At 42.1% G+C, this 24,618-nt stretch overlaps 1 protein-coding gene across 1 annotated transcript in view; it reads left to right on the top strand.

Annotated features, from left to right (window-relative positions):
• CNGB3 (cyclic nucleotide gated channel subunit beta 3) overlaps positions 1-24,618 on the top strand; it is a 673,231-nt gene that overhangs the window by 528,706 nt on the left and 119,907 nt on the right. The window contains exon 13 of the mRNA XM_086918038.1: positions 2,994-3,112. Coding sequence (XP_086774164.1) covers positions 2,994-3,112 — 119 coding nt within the window. The remainder of the gene's footprint in view (positions 1-2,993; positions 3,113-24,618) is intronic.

The raw sequence follows: 24,618 nt of genomic DNA, 5'->3' as shown, positions 1-24,618 counted from the left end.
GGGCTCTCTCCAGGATTGAGATGCTTCTTGCAGACCTATCCTCTCCCCCCACACAAAGCCCAGGACGTGAAAAACCTCTGAGCTGGCCCACCTTCGGGCGCTAATGGTCCCTCCATAGCCTCTTTGCTTCAGGCTGATCCAGGGCCACAGAACAAAACCTCCACCGTTCACGGTTGGCTTTGGGCACACACTGGAAGTGTCATGCTGCCGCCTTGCAACAGTCCTGCCATTAAGCAGAGAGGAAGGAAACTGGGTAATAAGGAGAAATCAGTTGACACAAAAGAAGGACTAAGTTGGCTATACTACCTCTAACCGTGCGCTTCATCGTCGGCTCAGGCAAAGCGTCCTTACTCTCCCCTGGCAGGAAACGTGGCCTGATTGTGCCTGGCCATATGATGTCTGGCACACGGACCACAGCAGTGTGTGCCATGATCTGTCAATAAAGTGGCGGTCATCTTTAAAAGTTGTACTTCACCTACAGGATCAGTGCCATGGGAAGGTCCTGTGGTCAGCTTTGTAGGTTAGCGTTAAAACCATTTCACTACTCACGGCTAGACTGACGACCTTGGAGCTGGGAAACCAAGGTTTGAGCCTCAGGGCTGACTCCAGATCCTGTGATTCTGGGCAAATCACAAAATCTCCCAGTGCCTAACAAAAACAAGCATTTGCAATGCAATAGGAATAGCATTTACACGAGACCTATTGCATTGAAAACAGGAGTTCGGGCGGAGGGCAGGGAGCGAGAAGGCACAAACAATGAGAGGGGGCGCGAGAACACACAGACTGCAGGAGGGGGTGGTGGGGGAGAAGGCACGGGAAGAAAATAGTTACTGTGCAACACTCGAAGTAAAGGGGCCAGTAGCCTTGGAAGGATACAAATAATGACATGATTGTCATGAGGAGGGACTAGCAAGGCTAAAGTCGGAAAGCAGCATTTAGGGCCTAAATCAATGAAAAAGATGGTCTGAGAGTGGGCGGAGCTTCCACGAAGCTTCCACAGTATACCGAATACTGCATGTCTCGCAAAGCGCTCAGCGCATGCGCTACAACGGTAGGCTCGACTTAAAAGGGGTTAAAACAGACCCAAAAAAACGAATGCCCTATTGCCCTATTTCCCTCTTGGACTTCTCCTTGAAAGTAATGAGTAAAGTCTTGTTAATAAGAACGAAGGAACAGGCACAAGAGCAAGCTATTTTATCCCTGGTGCAGTTTGGGTACAGAAAACAGCTGGGGACCCTTTGAACAATGTATCAAACTACAGCTACTTATTGGTAATTATAATAGGGTTAAGGCAGGCACACTTATATTTCACTGATTTAAGTAGTGCCTTCGACCTAGTAGATCATAACTTACTTTGGTCAACCTTGACCTCCGTGGGTGCACCTAGGCCAATCATTGAGTTTCTGTCCTGCCTTTAGGAGAGCTTAACTAGCCAAGTCTGGTTGGGCCCCCGGGGAATGTTTGACCAAATTCAAAGTGGGGCGAGGTATTCGGCAAGGGAGTGTGCTAGCGCAAATAATATTATCTCTTTTTATCAACGGGGTAAACAATTATCTGCAGTCAGCCTAGGCTGACCCGACTCAGTGGCTGGCCGCCAAATACCTGTATTGTTATATGCAGACAATACAGTATTATTAGCAAAAACCCCAGTTGGTCTTCAGCGACTGATGAATGCTTTTGCAGATTTTATGATCCAAAAGAAAATGGTGATTAACAAATCTAAAACATTTGCCATAGTTTGTGGGCATAAGCATAAATTCTGTAAATCCTTTTTTATATAAAACACGCCAATTGTTTTAGTTAATTTGTTTTGTTATTTGGGAATTTTATTTGCGGGCAATGGCTCATAGACAGACCTGGTTTTAAATACTAGAGCTAAAATGAGCAGGTAATGGCATGGGATTTTTAAATTCTTCTCAGAATGAGGGAACCGACCTATTAACGAAATGGTACCTATTTACAAAGCAAAAGGAGTGACTACAGCCCTTTATGGGCCAGGCCTTGGGGCTTTGCAAATAGCACATCCCTGCAAGCATAGGAAAACAGCTTTTTAAAATGTTTACTATGCCTACACTCTTCAGTATCAAATACTATTTTACACCATGAGGTCCGACTACAGTTTTTGGATTATCTTCTTTAGCCAGACCGTTGCTATTGTGGGCTTCATTATTGGCCAAGGAAGAAACTGTTTTTTACCAGATTAATTATTTTAGACTGTTTAACCTTGAATGGTGCACTAAATATCCCATGGTTACAGTATACTAACTCCTCCCCCGCCAGGCTGTTTAATTTATCTATATGGTCAGATCCTACAAAGGTATAATCTGTAACTAAGAGGAGGATTAAAGAAACCTTTCTTCAGTATAGACTGGATCAACGATTGATGTATGATGGGAACAAATCAACAGTCATTTTCTATAAGTCTTTCAACTTGGGGGAGGGAGGAAATAGCTATTTATCATATGTGACTAATACGCAGGATCGCTTTGTGCTGGTTAGAATGAGATGTGGGATTGTGCACCATCTACTTGCTTTTCCAACTATACAGTCCCACCCACCTGACATGGTCTTTGCCCTTGTGATAATCAAAGCAAACAAAAAACATTGCACTTTCTATTGTTCTGTAAATTGTATCAGAATCTTAGGGTTTTTAAATCTTAAACCCATGCTTGTTGCACAGCATAGCAGGTCACACAAAGTAGCAATGAACTATTTGGTCTCTCTACGCAAACCTTTCGTAGGATATAATGTTGTCTTATTTATTTTGAATTCTATCAATGTGAGGAAAAATATTATGTAATAGTACACCAATGACTTTTACAATTATTATTGTATGTATCGTATCAAACGTTTTTAACTGTGTTATTTTATAAGTACTCCTATGGCTGTTTTTGATAGCTAACTAAAGTTTTAGAACGAACGAGTATTTAGTTAAGTCGAAAATCTTGGTACTTTTTTAAAGTATCTTATTGTTATTGCTTACACCCATACAGGGAGAAATTGGCAGAGAGATGTACATAATTAAACAAGGTGAAGTTCAAGTTCTCGGAGGACCTGATGGCAAAACTATTCTTGTTACCTTGAAAGCTGGTGCTGTCTTCGGAGAAATAAGGTATGGTACTCTCTTTGAGTCCAATAGACAGTTGAAGAGTTTTCCCCCAGATTCATCAAAGTCCTGTTTTGCGAGTCCTTAATAGCGAATTTTAAGGATTCGCTATTAAAGACTCGCAAAACGGGATGTATGTAGAAATCGCAATAATTTTTGCGATTTCTACAGCTACCTTATTTGCGATTCGCTAATTGCTAATCGCAAATAAGGATTGGCTTTCCCTAAAGGCCCGTAGGAATGAATGGGGAGTCATTCCTTATTTGCGATTAGCAATTAGCGAATCGCAAATAAGGAAGCAATTTCAAGGGTGCCAGGGTGTCCAGAGGACACCCTGTTGCACCCCTGAAATGGTAATGTCCACTGGTGTTGAACACACACATGTCCCAAGGACATGTGTGTGTGTAACATACAACTTACAAAAATGCACTAAAGTGCATTTTTCTAAGTTTTTTCTATTTACCACGTAGTTAGACTTCGCGGTAAATAGCGGCGCCAGATAGCGCTTTCGCAATTTAAAAATGGTTCATGAATTGCATTTAAGGAATCTCAAATTGAGATTCCTTAAATGTAATTAATCGCAATTAAGCGATTTCTAGATTTGCGATTTTTGCATTTGGGATGATGCATCCCAAATGCAAAAATAGCGCTCGCAAAGGGCCAGATTCTCTGGCCCTTTGCGAGCCGATTCTGGTTTGATGAATCTGGCTGTATGAGTACTTGCAGCCAGATACGCTTTGAAACAACTGTATTGTTCGTATGATTTCATATATTTAATATTAACATGTTTATTTTATAGCACGATTACTTGGCTATTGCTGAAAAGGCAGATCTATTTGCGATATGAAATCGGTGATATCATGAACAAAAATCATCTTTAGAAAGATGTAACAGCTATAAGAGAGAAAAAATTAATGTTGAGAAATACCTCAGAAGTGAGTTCCTCTTAAAATGGAAGGCATTAAAGAATCCCAGCGACCTTGATGTACTTACATGGTATAAATGCCACCCCTTCTCGTCATCCGGTGGCCCACTGTTCATGAAAAAAACCATATTGCACGACGCTAGTTTTTTTCTCAAGCAAAATAACAACATTTTTAAATGTGACAATAACATTATTCCAAAATTGGCGCGTATTTGAGATGCTCTTTATGGGTAGTTATGGTAGTGTAGTTTAAACATATTGAGGCAATTGCCGTCTTTTTGTCACAAACTGTTGTATTGAAAAGTTGCATTGCTGAGAGCCACTTTAGCCACTATAGTCGCATCTGCCAACAGTGACTTGTTTAAATGGTTTTGACTTTGGGGTCCCTGTTGCTCACCTGCCACGCACAGGTATTTACCATATAGGTTATTCAGCACTTTATCGCAATACATGTGTTCTGAGGAACACACTGCACCTAAATATGGAGCATTAGCCATGTATGTTGTCGCAGCCTACATGAAACATAGGATTCCATTACAAGTGACAACCTGTCACATTGCCAGCATTCTTAAAAACTGAATCCAATATGACCATAACAGTCTTGATTGATGGTAAATCCACCGAGGTGTCCACTTTACAAATATTTTTCTGAACACATTCCGGTGTGAGAGTGCAACTGACACGCCTACTGTGCTTCACATATATTGCTTACCGGTCTGCATCATCTACACCTAAAATATGCCTTATAGGCTTAATGGCTAGACCCAAACAAGATCAAACAATGAGTAGGTTTATTGATTTAGCTACAGTTATGACAAAGAGAACTGTTGCCACAACATGGGAATCTGCTCACACCCTTAAAACTAGTTCATGGCACCTGGAGGTGTACAAGTGGATAATGATTGAAGACCATGTCAACAAATGCATAAAACAAAGGGCAGGGGGCAGGTAAAGCACTAGATATATCCGATAGGGATCTTATCCTGATGAGGCTTAAACCGAGATCAGTCGAGCTACCTCCACGAAATCAGTATCGAGATGATTAGGTGAATGGTTGCTCACTTATTTCTTTTACTACATTGTGATCTCCTTCCCCTGTCTGCTTATTCTGTACCATGTTTTTGCTGGTAATTATTGTAGTAAATATGCCTTCATCATTCATTATCTCGATTTTGCGCATCTTGCCTGTAATTTACATGTTAAGACATTTTCTTTACTATTCCTTCTTTAGGGTCAAGTAACTGAATTTCAGGCCCTAAAGTAACTGTAACTCGCACCTCCGCCATGCACAGTCTTGTCATCAATGATGTGATGTCAAATATTGTAGTCATGCTATCAATGAAATCATGGAATATCATGAGTGATGTAATATTGAAGGTAAATAGGTGGGCATGACGGGTCTGTGCGGCATGATGTTGCGCGGCAGGGACACACGTTATAGTTACTATAGTTACCTTAGGGCATGAGCTATAATTACTAGTGATAAATATAACAGGCAAATTACAGTATTTATTTCTTATTTTAAAATGTTACGTTATCATGGAAATTTTCACCTAACTATATCATCCCTGTAACTATAAATATATATGCATATATATGTGTGTGTGAGTATATATATATATATATATATATATATATATATATATATATATATATGTATATATATATTTATTTTATTTTTTTCAACAGAACAGTCCTACTGCCAAGGGGGGTATCCATGGCACAGGTACGGACCACAATAGCACTCCAACAGATAATTCGCAGATTTTTCGCCCGAGCGCGTTTCGATATATATATATATATATTCACTTAAAAAACAAAGATTACAGGGAGGCTACAGTTAGAAAATAGAATTTTTAAAACCTTAGATATTCAATGAAAATAACAAAGGTTACAGGCACGTTATAGTTAGGAATAAACATAAAAAACGTAGAATATTACTGGAAAAACAAAGGTTACAGAGACGGTATAGTTAGGCTTACATTTCACTGGTACAAAACCACTGAAATTCAGCAGTTATGGTTTACTATACCATAAGCCCCGCAATGTACTGCTTTTGACCTCACATATTACATCACTCATGACATAGTCTGTGATATTCCAGAATTCAGCCCCGGGTACCCCACCCCCGGGGCCCTGCCATTTCTCCTGGGTGTCCCTAGGACACTCAGTTTGCAATGGGACCACGGGGAGCATCATGACCCGTGGTCCCTGCTAGGTCCCTGACTCCTGCTAGAGCCAGCATGGTTCTTACAGACAGGGAGCTGCTGAAAGGCGCTCCCTGTCTGTCAGAGTAATCCTTCATCTGTTTCCCTGCTAGTTTGACAGTGGGCAGGGAATTTCTAGTATTGATTTAGACCCATGGATACTTCAGGTGTGTGATGTTAGTATTTTGGGGCAAGGTATCCATGATGGTCTTTAAAATTGCCTCTGACCCCCTATGAAAATATATATATATATATATTTTTGCTAACATTTGAAACCAGGAAGTCTTAGCAGCCATCTTGTGCCTCGCATTGAGTGAAAATATAAAAGAAAGGTTCCGGGGGCAATTTAATATAGCGGACCTTTGTGTAATGATGATTTGGACGCAGTGAAGGTTTAAGATTTATTAACAGTAAAGGAGAAACAGGTGAGTGCCAGGCAGCACAACTTCCACTCCTGGACACTACTAGGAAGATAACCCTTTCACGCTCCCTGTGCCCAACATCACCAATTCGGAGGTATGTTTTTAGAAGCCAGTCCGTTGGCTTGCAGCTCTCTACCTTTGCGAGCTAGTACGATGCTGTGCCTGTATCTCTGTGAGCTACTACGCTACTGTTCCTTTCGGAGCAGACGGCCCGTAGTTCTGCCTCTGTGACTTGAGCAGACGGGCCGCAGCTGTCCCTCTGCAAGCCTGGGTACAAAATGTTAATAAGTCTCACTATATGAGTATTGAAAAGCCATGTTGTGATTCAGTCTGTCAACTGGCATCTGTCCGAGGCATTTCTAAAACATACCAGAGCTCTGTCTGTGAGACACACCCCTTTCACCCTGCCTCTCCCCACATCAGCAGGTAACGCATCCTCTTCCCACATCACCAGCATACCGCCAACAACCTTCTTGGGCCCACAAGTCTCCCTCTGTGAACCACTGGTGGGCTCGCAGCTCTTCCGGTGCGACTTCTCGGGCCCATACTTTTACAAGCAGTCCGCCGGCTTGCAGGTCTCTGAGAAGAGATGCAATGGAGGCAACAGTGATGCAGGGCAGACACCCAACACTACTCCGACATTCCCCAGCATCAGCTCCTTGTCCGCTATCCCCACTCACTCCCACAAACAAATGTGACAGGAACGTTTTTAAATGTGGAGCCTAACAAATTGGCTGGTGTTGCAGTTTGAATAAAAGATATGCTTGTGAGGTTCGACAAATAAGAATCTTAGTCATGTATGGATTTACAAATAAATCATTTTATTAAAACAAAACAACAACAAATAAAACTATGTGTGTAAAACATATTATTAAAACAAAACAACAACAAATAAAACTATGTATAGCCATGGCGGGTCATCCCTCGACAATCTGTGAATCAGAGCCTGCAAGCCAAAAAGAAATATAAGATGGTGCGTTATGTGTCCAGCAAAGGAGAGAGAAAAAGAGGAAGACTTAGATACAAGGAGGATAGAGAGAGAAGTGAGGGAAAGAGTGACAGAGAGAGGAAGAGAGAGAGCGAAAGAGAAAGAGAGAGAGAGAGAGAGGAAGACAGAAAGAAAGAGTAAGACAGAGAGGAAGACAGAGAGAGAGTGAGAGAGAGAAATAAAGAGAGAGATACAAGGAAGAGAGAATGAGAGAACAGTGTGAGAGAAGAGAGAGAGAGAGAGGAAGACAGAGAGAGAAAGAGAGGAAGAGAAAGAGAGAAAGAGTGAAGCAGTGTGAGAGAGAGGAAGAGAGAAGGAGAACGTGTGAGACTGAGGAAGAGAGAGAAAGACAAAGAGAGAGAGAGAGAGAGAGAGGAAGAGAGAAAGAATGAAAGACTGAGATACAAGGAAGAGAGACAAACAGTGTGAGAGAGTAAGAGAGAGAGAGAGAGGAAGTGAGAGAAAGAAAGAATGAGAGAGAGAGGAAGAGACAGAGAAATAAAGAAAGAAAGTGAGGAGAGAGAGAGAGAAAGGAAGAGATGGAGTGCTGACACTGGAGAAAATCTTTGCAGCTCACCTTTGTGTCACCGGTGTGTCTCCAACCACGTGCCGGGACATACTGCACCCTCAAGTTTAGTTATCTGAAAGATATTATAGAACTAGCAATTGCAGACTATATACAACCGTATATGCGTAATTCACCATTTCGACTCTGGGCACCCAGGCTGCTGCATCCCACCCACTTCCACTGCTCAGAGGTATCTAACAGCCGCTGCCCACCCAGGGCCATATTATCAAGAACGGCGATAACACTATTGCCTCTTAGGCAGCAGGAAACTGCCACAGAAGTGGCAATTAGGCGCCTGATAATATGCCCTTGTGAATTCCCATAGAAGTCTAGGTTTGATGTCTTCCACACTAGAACCTGGGCTTCAATGGCAATTCTCAAGGGCATATTATCAAGCCACTTATCGCCGCTTTAGCGGCAGTTTCCTGCCGCTAAAGCGGTGATAATGTTATCACTGTTCTTGATATTATGGTCTTCAGTCTGGTGTAGCCCATACACTTGCACTGCCCAGAGGTGTATAACAGTTGCTGCGCACCCAGGCTGCTGCACCCCATGCACTCCCACTATCCGGGGCTGAGTGCCTACCGCTGCGCATTCAGGCTGCTTCACCCCATCCACTCCCACTGGACAGAGGTGGGTGCTCAATGTTGTGCAAACAAGCCTTTCTGCTCACCTTCCACCACCGGCATATGTCGAAGAGAGTCGACCACGTGCCAAAGGAACCTCCTCAGCCTCAGTACATGTGGTGAACAGAGCTCACAATTCAGACTAGGTGTTGATTGCAGGTTCTACACGTTTTCAGCTCTGGTGGTGTTTGGGGGGGACGGACGTCAATTTGTGAATCAGAGCTGGTTAGATAAAATGCAAAATAAGATTGTGTCTCATGTGTCGATCGAAGGAGAGAGAGAGAGAAAAAGAGAGAGAGAAAGAGTGAGAGAGTGACACTGGAGAAAATCTTCGCAGCTGAACTTTGTGTCACCGGTGTGTCTCCAACCATTTGCCTTGACATAGTGCACCCTCAAGCTCCCACATCTGAAAGGTAGTACAGAAATAGCAATTGTAGGAAAGACCAGTATGCAGGAATGTAAAAAAAAAGAGATGGTAATTCTCTTGATGTGGTTAAATCTTCAGAACATGTTTTGTAAGCTGCAAGTTTAAAGCAAGAATGACTGAACTCCCGTTAACTTCTACCTTCCAAACTTTTCACATTCAAAACATAACTTTCCCAAAGCGATGCGAGGCAGCCACGAGCTGTGAGAGCCCATAGTTGGAACACGGCAATGGCTCCTCGGACATTGCACCAGTGCTCGCGTTACCACTCGGACGATGTGGCATAGTATATACGAGTGCGTATGTCTAAATCGCTCTGCCGTCTTTTTGCATTCAGGGTGCTGTACCCCATCCACTTCCGCCACCCAGAATTATATAATGTAATGTAAATGTATGTAAAGGGGGTCTTATATAGCGCAGCTATCACTCCAAGGAGCATCTTGGCGCTGATACGGAATACCAGGGATGGAGAAAGAGAAATTGGTTTACTGCTCCTATAGGAAAAGATATGGCATTCAGATCAGAGCTTTCCCCAGTATTTCTGGTGCACTGTAAATCCAAGTTTTAAGTGCCTTCTTAAACACCGATTCAGATGCAATTTGGCAGAGATGAGTTGGGATGAGGTGCCTGACGCTTCGCACCAAGGCCTCACTGCTCACCTTTTCACGGTCACGGCACCCTCCACATCATGCAGCTCTGTTATGCAAGGTAATAGGTCTCACATTTACTACTGAGTCTTGATATGGCCATGGCAGAGGACATACTAGTGCACCTATCATCATCGCAGGTTGTACACTCACTCAGTACTTGCGGTGCTACTAACTCAGTAAGAAGTGAGGCCACATACTCTAAACTCTAAAATGCAGCAGAGCACGTGCGCCCGGTCTTTTATATTAGCAGGGTCACGTGTCCTGTGACGCCTGTGCTGTATGGGTGTGGTGTGGGTGTATACTAGCCGTGAGGGAGTGGTTGTGGCATCAGTGTTGCCAGATTGGGCTAGATCACGCACAAATGGGCTTTATTTTTCCTCTTGTGTGATACATTTTTGGTTTCTGCTAGTTGCTAGATTATAAATATATATACAACGTTCCAGCAAAGTAGTATGTTAAAGTGCTTTATTAGACAAATATTTACTTGGCATACTGCTGCAACATCAATTCTAATGCATTCACCACCTGCTTGACGCTGTCCCTGCGCCTCCTTCCTTAAAGCAATATTGGGCTACTATGAGCTATTTTTCGGTTGGCTTTGAACTATAGAAAGCTTGAAAAATCTGACAACACTGGATGCGGGTGTCTGTGTTGGAGTGCTACCTTCACCCGGGTTGCAAAAGTCAGTGTCACTCTGTGAGACAAATCCAACAATATGGCCAACATGTACGGTCCGGGGAATCACTGACCCTAGATTCATCTATAGTTCCACACAAGAAAGATGGTGAACATGAGATATCTTGTTAGATATGAATGTTTATTGCACATTCAGTGGAGTGTTGCAGCTGTAGCAATACAGGGCCAAGGAAAGTTGAAGTTTCAGTTTTTGGCACATGAGGGCAGCCATTTGGAGACAAGGTCGTTGTCGGAGTTAGAATGTGTCAACATATGTACTTATACAATCACTGTGACGATCTTCACACACTTATAAATTCAGTATATACTCCCCTTGCAGTACTCTCATGATGCAGTCTCTACATACTTACTTTGAAATTCACTGAAAAAACCATAGGTTTCAGGGACGTTATAGTTAGTTGGACATTTCACTCGTACAAAACCATAGAATTTCCACTGTTATAGTTAGTTGAGCTAACTATAACTTGCGCCCCAGCAATGCACTGCTGATGATGTCACATATTACATCATTCATGACATGATCAGTGACATTACTGATGCGTTCAATGATGACATCTCAAATGACACTAACTGAATTCGAAATATCCAACAGGGCTGAATGTTACGGAGGATCTATATACTTTCTTGTAAAACAAAATGTTTTTATGTGGAAATTTTAAGTTTGTATTTATATGTATTTTATATAAGTTTTATTTACGTTTTTCTATGTATAATGATGTTACAATCGAGGTATTTTACTACAATTTTTCATAATTATTATCATGATGATGTTTGTTAATAATTGTATCTATATATATTGATTACTGACAAGATGACTTTGGTAACAATACATGGTATACATCGATGCCAATTTGCACAAGATATATGTAGAAAAGTAGCACACGCACTTTATCTGTTGCATAAATTGCACTAGAACTAACCAACATGTATGATAGCGATAGTAAGAACAGTGAATTAACCCGCATACACATAGATAATTTAAAGGGCCATTTGGTATTCATACAGATATAAAGTTGTTTGACCTATATAAATGGGCTGAACAAAAACGTATCATCAATGTCAGGAATTGACATGAATCAATGTGAACAGTTTCTACCTCAACTACTCTCAATATAAATAACAGTATAACTATACAGGGGTCCATACACCTCGATGTTACATTCTGGGGCTCCAGTATTGACATAGAAACAGATCCATGGATGCTCGCCTGCCAGAAAAATGATGGAAATAAAAGAAAAACGGTGTCAACCAATATATTAACTTCACAGTCAGGGAATTTGGTGATTTAGTACAGTGATGTCATTTGAGATGTCATGAGTGATGTCACTGACCATGTCATGAGTGATGTAATATGTGACGTCATCAGCAGTGCATTGCGGGCGCGTGAGTTATAGTTAGCTGAACTAACTATAACGGGGGAATTCCAATGGCTTTGTATGAGTGAAATGTCCAGCTAACTATAACTTATGTTTTTTTCAATGAATTTCTAAGTTTTTTTAAATGCTAATTCCGAACTATAACGTGGCTGAAACCTATTGTTTTTTCAGTGAATTTCTAAGGTTTTTTAAATGCTAATTCCTAACTATAATGTGGCTGAAACCTATGGTTTTTTCAGTGAATTTCAAAGGTTTTGTAAATGATAATTTTTAAATGTATTAATTGTTATATTTTTTATACTAATGTACTACATTGTTTTAAAGTATTTATTTTTAGATATTTCATTTTTTAAATTACATTACATATTTTTTATTATAAATTGAAAAAAAATAAAAATAATAGTGAGCTGAAAGATGCAGCACTGAGGTCTCTCCACAGTAAATCGGAATTCGTAGTTCGGCTGATTTTTGAAGATTTTTTTTAAGTTCCAAAACTCCACACTTTTCCAAGTGAAACCAGTCAATGTTAGCCTATGAAAGGAAATTCAAGTTACTGTAACTACGATTAGAATTACTTTTCAGGATCAGTAGTGGGCTGAAGGATGCAGCACTGAGGTCTCTCCTGATAACAGGTGAGTAAAATGGAATTCGTAGTTCGGCTGATTTTAGAGGAATTCTTTTAAGTTCAAAAACTCCACACTTAGAAAAATTTCCAAGTGAAACCAGTCAATGTTAGTCTATGGAAGGAAATTCAAGTTACTGTAAGTATGGCTAGAATTCCTTTTCAGGATCAGTAGTGGGCTGAAAGATGCAGCACTGAGGTCTCTCCTGATAACAGGTGAGTAAATCGGAATTTGTAGTTCGGCTGAATATTTTGCTCAATAGTGAAGGAAGGGGGCGGGGCCTGAGGTGACATGTGTGCAAACACGCCCTTTGGCGCATTTTAGTTTGGGTAATTAATTCTTCTTCAATCCTAAGTCCCCTGTGAGCCAACTAGCCCACCAAGTACCTCCAGTATGCGCCAGGGAGCTGCGTGGCAGAGAGGTGTTCAAAGGGCATGTCCCCTTTTTACAACACTCTGCAACTCAGCTCAGTGGCGATTACTGGAGGTACCTGTTGGACTAGTTGGCCCCTAGGGGACCTCTGGATTGAAGAGGAATTAATTTCCCAAGTTAAAACGTGCCACAGGGCATGTTTGCACACATATCACCCCAAGTCCCGCCCCCTACCTTCACCACTGTGCAAACACGCCCCGTAGCACGTCCTAAATTGGGAGATTAAGTCCCCCTTGCATACTGGGGGTCCATGGGGGCCAACTAGCCCACCAGGAACCTCCAGTACGCGCCAGGGGCTGCGTTGCAGAGAGGTGTAAAAAGGGGCGTGGCCTCATTACACCTCTCTGCAACGCAGCCCCCTGACATGATTGCAGAGGGGGAACTAATTCCCCTTGCATACTGGGGGTCCCTGGGGGCCAACTAGCCCACCAGGAACCTCCAGTATGCACCAGGGGGCTGCGTTGCAGAGAGGTGTAATGAGGCCACACCCCTTTTTACACCTCTCTGCAACGCAGCCCCCTGGCGTGTTTGCACAGGGGGAACTAATTCCCCTTGCATACTGGGGGTTCCTGGGGGCCACCTAGCTCACCAGGAAACTCTAGTATGTGCCAGGGGGCTGCATTGCAGAAAGGTGTAATGAGGCCACGCCCCTTTTTACACCTCTCTGCAACGCAGCCCCCTCCAGTATGCGCTCGGGAAGGTACAGTGTACAGTACAGAATATTTTTTTGGGGCCTTGGGGTTCTTGTGGGACCCCCTGAGCAGGCCTAGGGGGTCAGGGTGTTTCTACCATGCCCCCTTTTTGTGTTTTCCACATTTGTTTCTCTGCTTTCTTGTGCCTCGGTTCAACCGAGGCACAAGATGGCTGCCAACACTTCCTGGTTTGGAGTGTTGACAGCCAATTAGCATTCAGCTTGTGCTCGTGAAGGTACAGAGTACAGTAAGCTTACGGTAAGGTCCTATAGATATACTTATGATTTTACTTATGATTTTCTCAGGAACTATTGAACAGATTTAAACCATTTAACAAAAAGCTTGACCTGCCAACCGAGCTCTACCTTTTTGCCAAATTTGGTGTAATTCCGTTCAGCCGTTCGGGCTGTACCCCTGGCTAAATGTCCTATGGAAAATTGCATGGGGAAAACACGTTTTGGGACCCCCCTTTTTTCTCAACCCCTGCTTCAAAAATCACCCCCAAACTTTCAGGGAAGGAGCGGAGCGGAGCAGGCCATTTTCTTGGAGAAATTTGCGAAGATTCGTCCACCGGCTCCAAAGTTATTCGAAATAGAATGTTGTGGATTTCCTATGGAAACTAGGTCCTAACTATAACTACCTACTGGCATCTATATTCCACAACCCACGATTCCTCTGTTCGCGGAACCGTTCTTTAAAAGAGTGCACCAGGAGCCATAGACGTTGCGAAAATTTTAGCTATTTATTGCATCGTTTCTGCAAGTTGACAAGTTGAAAAAGTGATAAGTGTTTTATTCCATCTTCAAATGGCAATAAGTCAAATTAAATCAAAATCATATGGCAAGTGCCCAGCATTACGTGTTTCGACTGCGTTGCCGCAGTCTGATCATATATATATATATATATATATTCTACTCCTCTTTACTTCAGAAGAAAAACTGCCGCCTTCCAGAACAGCGGGCGTCTCGTCAAAAAAGGGACGTCTGAAGTCAGGTCCCGACAACACTTCACCTCTCGAATAGACAAACTACCAGTGACGAGACTGGTCAGCACAGAGTCTCGTCACTGGTAGTTTGTCTACTCGAGAGGTGAAATATATATATATATATATATATACATATATATATATATTTTTTTTTATTGGATGTTGTCAGCATGAAAGTGTATAAAATTAGGTAGTGTGTTAGATGCCTTAGCAAGAAGTCTTATCATTGGCTGTTGTTGTTAAGAAGTGAAATGCAGACATTGATATGCCTTTGAAACTGTAGAGTAAAGCACACCTGTTGTATCTTATTTGGAAGTAGCATTTTCATTCTAGAATGTGTAATAAATTTGTGACCTATTGGTTGCACAGGGTTGCTAGATACACTGAGCTAAGAGTGTGGGGGAAGGGTGTTAAAGAGACAAAGTTTTTTTTTAGTTGAGGAGTGATGACACAATGTAAGTAATGGAAAGATTTAATTTCCAACTCAGGACTATGTAATAAACTGTTGTGTAGTATTTACATTTTTTTTTAAATGAAGCTAGATATAGGTTTGGACTTCCTTTTTTTGCGATTTCTCAGCAGTCACTGTGAATACATTGTGCACACATCTAGATAGGAATCTGTTTTTGAAAGGGGGAAGGGTTAACAGATACTAACCATTTACAAGTGGAGATAGTGCAGTCTAAAATGAAAGACATAATTTCCAGTCACCCAGGCACTACTCTTGCACTCATCCATTCACTGAGGCACTATACGTGCGCTCATCCAATCGCCCAAGCAGTACCAATGGACTCTCCATTCTCTCAGACACTATCTGTGCACTCCCCCAATCACCTAGGCACTATCCATGAACTCTTCCAATCACCCAGGCACTACCCTTGTACTCATTCACTCACTGAGGCATTACCCATGCACTCATCCACTCACCCAGTCATTACTCATGCACTCATCCAATCAATCAAGCAGTATTGATGCACTCATCTGATCAAGCGGACGCAACTTTTGCATAACCCAGGCACTACTGTTGTACTCATCCGTTCACTCAGGCAGTATGCACACACTCATCCATTCACTCAGGCACCACCCATACACTCTTTGAATAATCCAGCCACTACCCATTCACTTATTCACTCACTCTGGCATTACCCATGAACTCATCCATTCATCCAGGCACTATGCATGCACATATCCAATCCCCCAGGCACTACCCTTCCACTTAGCCATCCACTCAGGCACTATGCATTCATTGATCCATTCATCAGGCACTCTCCGAACACTTGTCAAATGACCCTGGAAATACTCTTGCACTCATCCATTCACTCATGCACTCATGCATTCACCCAGGCACTAACCATGCACATATTGAATCACTCAGCCTGTATCCATGCACTCACCTATTCTCCCAGGCACTACCCATGCACTTATCCATCTACCCTGGCACTACCCATGGACACATCCAGTCACTCAGGCACTACCCTTGCACTCATCTGTTCATTCAGGTACTATGCATGCACTCATCAATTCAATCAGGCCCTACCCATAAACTCATCCAATCACCCAGGCACTACCCATACACTCATCCAATCGCCCAGGCACTACCCTTGCACTCATTTATGTATTCAAGCACTTATGCATTTACTCAGACACTACCCATTCATTCATCTATTCACCAAGGCACTGCCCAAGCATATATCCAATCACTCAGGCGGTTGTATGACTAAACAACTACTGACTAAACAACTACTGCCTAAACCACAACTGCCTAACCACGAAGGCTAAACAACGAGCATTGCTAAACCACTACGGTTTAAATAACGACTTCCTGAAGCACTAATATTTTTTACTTTTCTCTTTTTCAAATTACGCCACTATGTTCCTTTATTTAATCTTGTCCTTGATGATTTATTTTATCTTTATTTAAACTTACTTTGTCAATTTAAACCATACTTTTCATTTCCGGACGTACTTTTAAATGTCAATTATTTAAGCATGGAGACCCAAAACATCATTCTATCATCTTTTTTTTCCGAAGCGGTCTCCATTGATCTCTAAATTAAAGTATTTCAAATGTTAATCATGCATTACTACAAATGTCCGAAAACATAACACTTAACAATTTTCAAAAGTAATCCCTCCTACCTTTTCAAAAACTGAGCATTCCTAAACACGCTTTTCCTATGACCAAAGCATGAAGTGATCATACTGCTTGCTCACACTCCATATAGTCCGCCAGCCTGGAGTCAACACTTCCGATTCCGAGTGGGTGGGTGCTTAGAGAATTTCTGATTACTCGCCTTCCTGTTTGCAGCAAAGTGAAGAGGTGCAGGAACATTGAGCCAGTGTCATAGAGTATTTAATTTTGACCTGACTAATCAGCTTCTTTGAGAACATTGCTTTGCTGGGAAATCTAGGATGACGTGATTGTCTGCGAATGCCCGAAAGCAGTAGGATGAGAGACTCGTTCTTCTTGTTTGAGAAAGTCGTGGTTCAGGTCTTCGTCGTTGGAATCTTCGTTGTCTGAGATTCGTCGTGATTCAGAATTCGTTGTAAAGGTAAGTCGTTGTTCCAGTTTCGTTGTTCAGGATGTTTCCCCACTCAGGCACTACCCTAGCACTCATCTGTTCATTCAGGTACTATGCATGCACTCATCAATTCACTCAGGCCCTACCCATACACTCATCCAATCACCCAGGCACTACCCATACACTCATCCAATCACCCAGGCAATACCCTTGAACTCATTCATGTATTCATGCACTCATGCATTTACTCAGACACTACCCATGCACTCATTTATTTACCAAGGCACTGCCCAAGTATATATCCAATCACCCATGCACTGCCCTTGTACTCATCTATGCACGTAGCCAGTACTCATCAACTCATATATATTCACACAGGCATTATCCATGCACTCATTCCTTTACCCAGCTATTATCCATGCACTTATCCATTCACTCAATCACTACCGTTCCATTCTTCCATTCACTCAAGCACTACATATGCACTCATCCATTCAGCCACACACTACCTATGCACACATGCAATCACCCAATCACTACATTTGCACTCATTTAATGCACTCATAGATTTTCTCAGGCCCCTCTGCTGCACTCATTGTAACATCCATGCACCAGTTGTGCATTTACTCAATTATCCATACACCATTCATACACTCATTCACTCACTGCACCATCAGGATTCAAGCAAGCCGGGCCGAAGAAGGCTGAAATGCCAGAAACCGGTCCCCGGTAGCTTGTCTCCTTTCTGGTGAAGAATTGGCTTGGTAGTTTAGTCTGCCATGTTCCCATGATGCACTGGGCCAGGGACAGACTGATTTGCATATAGCCAGGTTCTGAGCTGGGATGGTGCAGTGAGATAAATAACGGTGATGGATCAAGCCCTGATCTTTGGACTGGGTAAGATTGGTCTGCTTAATTCAGACACTCTGTTCATCACCACCCCCTTTTCTGAATCGTTTTTGGCCACTATAGGTGTGGCAGGGTATACTCAGACATGAGTCCCTTTCTCACTGCACCATCAGGATTCAAGCAAGCCGGGCCGAAGAAGGCTGAAATGCCAGAAACCGGTCCCCGGTAGCTTGTCTCCTTTCTGGTGAAGAATTGGCTTGGTAGTTTAGTCTGCCCTGTTCCCATGATGCACTGGGCCAGGGACAGACTGATTTGCATATAGCCAGGTTCTGAGCTGGGATGGTGCAGTGAGATAAATAACGGTGATGGATCAAGCCCTGATCTTTGGACTGGGTAAGAGTGGTCTGCTTAATTCAGACACTCTGTTCATCACCACCCCCTTTTCTGAATCGTAAAAGACAGACCAAAGCAGCCCATTGTTGCTTTGAGATGGATGTTGCAGCAGGCTGCCATGTAAATAGTTGTTTAAAATGTTTTTTTTTATCGTGTTTACTTTGTTGGAGCGTTGTATATATTTATAGGTTATTAAAGTGTTATAATTCTACTACTTTGTTGGAGTGCTATATATTTTTAATGTGACACATAATTGTGAAGACTTTGATGTACAAAAAGGCATCCCTGGAATCTTCCGCTTCAGGCTCGGTCCCACACACCCTTACAGTGAGAATCCCCTCCCCAATCACAATACATGATCGTTATCAGATAGTAGGAACGCGTGTGGTGTGACGGATCTCATGGGGTGGGGGCCTTGATCTACTGTAACTCCTTTGAAGAGGGGTGATTCTTTACAGTTGGGGCCATAAACTACATCCGCAGGGCTAGGTGATAGCCTGGGACCGGCCTGGACAATCGGACACAGAGGAAGAGGAGTGTCAGAGGGTGCGGTAGTAAATATTGTGAAAGGGAGGTGTCGGGCGGGCACAGGGTGTGATTCTCGGGGAAGAGCAGCGCAGATGGGGGGAGGTTTATGGCCCATGCATGAGAGAGAGAGCGGGGGTGACCAGTGCATGGGGGAGATGCTTGCGAGGGTGGGGAGCCATGCTGAGGATCGGCGGCGTGCAGAGAGTGGGTCTGGTCAAGGCATCTAAAATGGCTGCCGTGCACGACAAAAGTGTGGCATTGGAAAAAAGGCAAGATGGCGCAAGATGGCGCAGACAATGTTTATCAATACGGATTAATTTATAACAATTATTTTTAACAATATATTTACTCGCAGTGACAAAATGGCGGTCAACACTTCCTGATTTCCTTCAAATCGAACGTTAACAGACGTCACGCAGCAAAAAAAAAAAAAATCCGCTCACGCGCAGCCGCTGGAAGACATGTATCAACATATATGAGCATCCTCAGCCACCCTCCGAAAACATAGGGGGTCAGGATACGTCTCCCGTACCCCCTTGTACCCATTTCCCACATTGTTTTTCCTCCATCTTGTAATTTAATTAAAACGAAACACAAAATGGCGAATTCCCGTTTCGCTACCGGTTCGCGACCCGGTTTGCGAACCGGGAAGCGCTTCTACCACGAAAAATCATTTTTTTTTTATTTGCCCCACGGGACCCTTTAATAACCCCAACATCATTCCTAGGGGGTCAAGAGGGGTCCACCTTGCCCCCTTTCATTAAATTCCCCCTTCGTTTTTCTCCTCCTCTTGTCTCTCGATCCTACCGAGAGACAAGATGGCAGCCGTTCCGGACTGTTTAGAATGTTGACAGACACCGGAGAGCCAATCAGCTTCGCTTTGCAAAGTTCCGTTACGCGAAAAGTACGCGAACCGGAGCGCTACCCGGGACGCTGTCACAGATATATCTGTTTTTTAAAACGTTAATTTCTCAAAATCCACTGGAGCACATATATTGAGACCTAGCAAAGGCACATCGGGCTAACAGTCCCTACAATATTGCCAAGTTTCGTGCAAATCCATTCAGCCGTCCGAGCTAAAAGTGAGGCCAACCGCCCTATGGAAAAATGAATGGGAAAAACGCGTTTTGGGACCCCCCTTTTTTCTCGGCCCCCCCTTGACAAAACCCCCCCAAATTTTCAGGAGCTGCTCAGACACAAACTGTGCCATTTTCCTGAAAATATCAGCTGATTCCGTCCACAAACGCCAAAGTTATTAGACATAGAATTTTCAAAAGTCCCATAGAGAAAAAATCCTAACTATATATATATATATATATATATATATATATATATATATATATGTATATATATTCCAACACTCGCAAAAGAATTGGGGCGCACTCCTTTGGAATTTCCACAACAGAATTTTTATTCCGATCTTTTCAACATGAAAGCGAGTGATCTACGCGTTTCAATGCTGCTAGCATCTTGCTCATGATCAACTCTTTAAACTGGTTTAAAACTGGATGGGTGTTACATCACTTCCTGTTTTTTGATCGCATTGCATTGTGGATATTGTAGTTTTAATTAAAAACCACTACAAAAGTGAATTTATATCAAACATTTGAATTATTTCGTTTACAAATTTACTAATTTTATCAATTTGTTTTTTTCGATTTTATATTTTATGTATACTTTTCATACATTCTTTTTCCCTGGTGAGAGAATCAGTTAATTTTACATTTGTGTTATATTTAAAGTGACTTGTACGCTTTGTACCCTCTGGTGGGTTTGCGCAGTCTTTCCTTTAGATTTTCGCAGTCCCTTTTGGGGACAAGGAGCATTTTTCTTCCTTTTGTTACAGTTCTCTCATTTTATTCTTTTTTTTCCTTTTTTTTCTTCAGATAGCCTTCTTTTTTTTTTTTTTTCTTATATTTGATGTTTTTTGTGAACAAGCTCCCTTGTGGAGTGAAACGCGTCATGGACGACACCATGTCTCTTTATTTCATCTTTGTGAAATAAATATTTACTTCTTGGATGATATCACTGCTGCCTCTTCTTTGATCGAATAAAGAACTAGCACTTCAAGAGGTCCTAACCTGGTTTGTTTTTCACCACGGATTGGTGAAACAGGAACATTATTATATATATATGTATATATATATATATATATATATATATATATCCAAAATTTACCGTCTTTAGTCGTTCAATGACAGAGAGTCGAGGCCCAGTTCAGCTTTGTTCAAGTGCTTTTATTCGGCAACAACAACACCCAACGCGTTTCGCAGCCTTCGCCACTTTCTCACGAGTGAGAAAGCGGCGAAGGCTGCGAAACGCGTTGGGTGTTGTTGTTGCTGAATAAAAGCACTTGAACAAAGCTGAACTGGGCCTCGACTCTCTGTCATTGAACGACTAAAGACGGTAAATTTTGGATTTAACGGGGCGAGGCGAAACCCCGTCGAGGCCCGCCATGAACTAAGAGGCGCAGGCACGAACTTCGCCAAGCTTTTTGAATATATATATATATATATATATATATATGTATATATATATATATGTGTGTGTATTTATTACCTACTGGCGGTCGCCAGTAGGTAGTTATAGTTAGGATTTTTTTCAATGTTAAATCTCAAAATTCTATTTGGAATAACTTTGACGCCGGTTGACGAATCTGCCTGAAAATTTCCTCAAAATGGCCTCGCGGTGCCCCGGTCCTTCCCTGAAAGTTTGGGGGGGGATTTGTCAAGCGGGGGCTGAGACAAAAGGGGGGTCCCAAAACGTGTTTTCCCCATGTTAATTTCCATAGGGCGGTCGACCTCACTTTTAGCCCGAACGGCTGAATGGATTTCCATCAAAATTGGCAAAATTGTAGGGACTGGTAGCCCAATGTGCCTTTGCTATGTCTCAAGATATGTGCTTGAGTGGATTTTGAGTAATTTAGGTTCAAAAAAATATATATATCTATGGCAGCGCCCCGGTACGCGCTCCGGGCGCGCCACGCTACTTGCGCGCAGAAAGCTGATTGGTTCTTGGGTGTCTGTAAACATTCGAAACAGTCCGGAGCGGCCGCCATCTTGTGTCTCGGTAGGATCGAGACACAAGAGGTGGCCAAAACAAAGGGGTAAATAACCATAAGGGGGCATGGTAGACCCCCCCTGACCCCCTAGGTTTGATGTGGGGGCTATAAAAGGGTCCCGCTGGGCAAAAAAAAAAAAATTTGATTTTCGCGGGGGGGGGGCTCCGGGGAGAAAAGAGAATGGCAGAGTTTAAAAATTTAAGTCATTTTATATAAATGGGAGGTAGTTCTGAAAATAACTTTTTTTAAATTGTTTTTTGTTGTTTTATATATTTTTTTTGTGAACATTTTTTACTTTTTTTGGTTTTTCAAAACAATTTTATATTTTTTTTGTTTTTTTAGTACTTCGAAAAAAATAGAAGGATTTGAAAATGGCTCAACAGGAGCAAAAAAAAAACAATAAAGAATCATTGCTTTCGTTTGTGAGAGCACTTGTGGTTTTCTTCTGCTCTGTCAATTAAGGTGATACTTTTTTCACCATAAGCAATAGTAGCCCCACAATAAATACAAACTATTTTGAAGTTTGAGAATTTGCTTTGGATGTTGGGCACCATTTGACGCCCTTCAGGTGCTGCAAAAGATAATTCCGCACTTGAGGTGCTAGGCTGAGGGGTCTGTGGGTTTTCAGCCATAGCTCTCACCTGTGCTTGGGCCAAATTATTTGGGTGCCACCTCTCCATGTGGCGAATCATGGTGCGGTTGCCAAAACTATATTTTTTAGCAAGATTGCCACGTGAAAGGATGTTCTTGCAAATTAGACATGTTACTTTAGGGGCATTAACTTTCTTCAGTCCTGCAGGAAACTTAAAGAATTGCCAAATGTAGTGCTCCTTTACACGAGATGTGTGGGGTTCCTCTGGTAGGAACTGTCTCTCCTGCTCCTCCTGCTCCTCTTCCTCCTCTTCGTCCTGCTCACCACTAAAAAGCAGAGGTGGTGGTGGTCCTTTTGGTGGTGGTGGTGGTGTTGGAGCACCAGCAGCAGCAAGTAGAGTAGCCATTATTGGTCTCTCACAAAGAAATAGCTCTGGCTCTCTCAAAGAAGAAAGTAAGAATGAGGAAAAAGGTGTAGGCTTTCCTCATTTGGAAAAAAAAAACATTATGAACCAATGAAAAGTGTTATTTTCAAGTCACATGGACCGATGCGCTTACGTTACGCGCTCCGGCGCGCTTACGTTACAGGCTCCGGGCCATGCCGCGGAGCGCTTCCGGGTGCGTTTACGCAGCGCGTCATAAGACACATTGCGCGGCTACGCGATACGTCACGCTTACGCGACGCGTCACGATGTTGTTTTCGATCGCGACATTGGCGCTAAAGGGACACTTTCAAAATACTAAAAAAATTGAAAAATTGTAAGGACTGGTAGCCCGATGTGCATTTGCTATGTCTCAAGATATATGCTCCAGTTGTTTTTAAGAAAATTAACTTTTAAAAAATATATATTGGGCTACATTGGGCTATATATATGTTAGAGACCAAATGTAGCCCAAATGTAGCCCAATGTAGCCCAATGTAGCCCAATGTAGCCCAAAGATGGCCACCAGAGACAAAAAAATACAAATGTAGCCCAAATATCAGCCAGATGTAGCGCAACTATAGCCCAATGATAGTATGTACCAGAGTGTTCTAAAGAACAACTAGAGCGCTAACAGTCTTACTTATAAAGTGAGACTTTTAGTAAGGAATTAAACCTTTGAAATTCACTGAAAAAACCATAGGTTTCACACCAGTTATAGTTAGGAATTAGCATTTAAAAAACCTATTAAATTCACTGAAAAAACCATAGGTTTCACACCAGTTATAGTTAGCTGGAAATTTTACTGACATAAAACCATTGAAATTCCCACGTTATAGTTAGTTGGACTCACTATAACTTGCGCGTGTAATGCACTGCTGATGACATCACATATTACATCACTCATGACATGGTCAGTGACATCACTCATGACATCACTGATGACACCATCCTTGTGACAAAGAGACTGACCTCCTTTCACTGTAAAGTAACCCTTGAAACACATATTCAAAAATAGAAACTAACATTTTCAAAAAAGTGGAGATACCTATACCAGTTACAACAACCAATTCAGTAATTCCACCATTTACATACACATCCACTCATTCACCAACAGTTCTATATAGTCAGTCATACATATACTCACTCATCATATGTAGTGAGACACCTATACATCCGTTAACACACCGACAGTCTTCCAAAAGTTGCTCACACACATATTCACACATGCAAATAAAATATTGACAACTCATTTTTTTGCATATACAGCTATACACACACTACCACCTTACTTCTAAGGAAACTTACACATACTTACTCTCTTAAACAATCAGTTATAGAAACACATACTTATTTAAACAAGAACTCTTTCAATCTCTGACTCTCACATATACTCACTTATATAAACCAATACTCACATATACTAGATTAAAACATATGTAGTTACTGATAAAGACACTAGTAAGACAGTCATTCACTTACTAACACATACATATACACACTCATTCACCCATACAGTCCGGCACATATGC

The sequence above is a fragment of the Lissotriton vulgaris genome, chromosome 4_1, assembly GCF_964263255.1.
Source record: "Lissotriton vulgaris chromosome 4_1, aLisVul1.2, whole genome shotgun sequence".
In the NCBI taxonomy this organism is placed as follows: domain Eukaryota; kingdom Metazoa; phylum Chordata; class Amphibia; order Caudata; family Salamandridae; genus Lissotriton; species Lissotriton vulgaris.
Note: the sequence above shows the minus strand (reverse complement) of the source record. Positions and strands in the feature narration are given on the sequence as shown.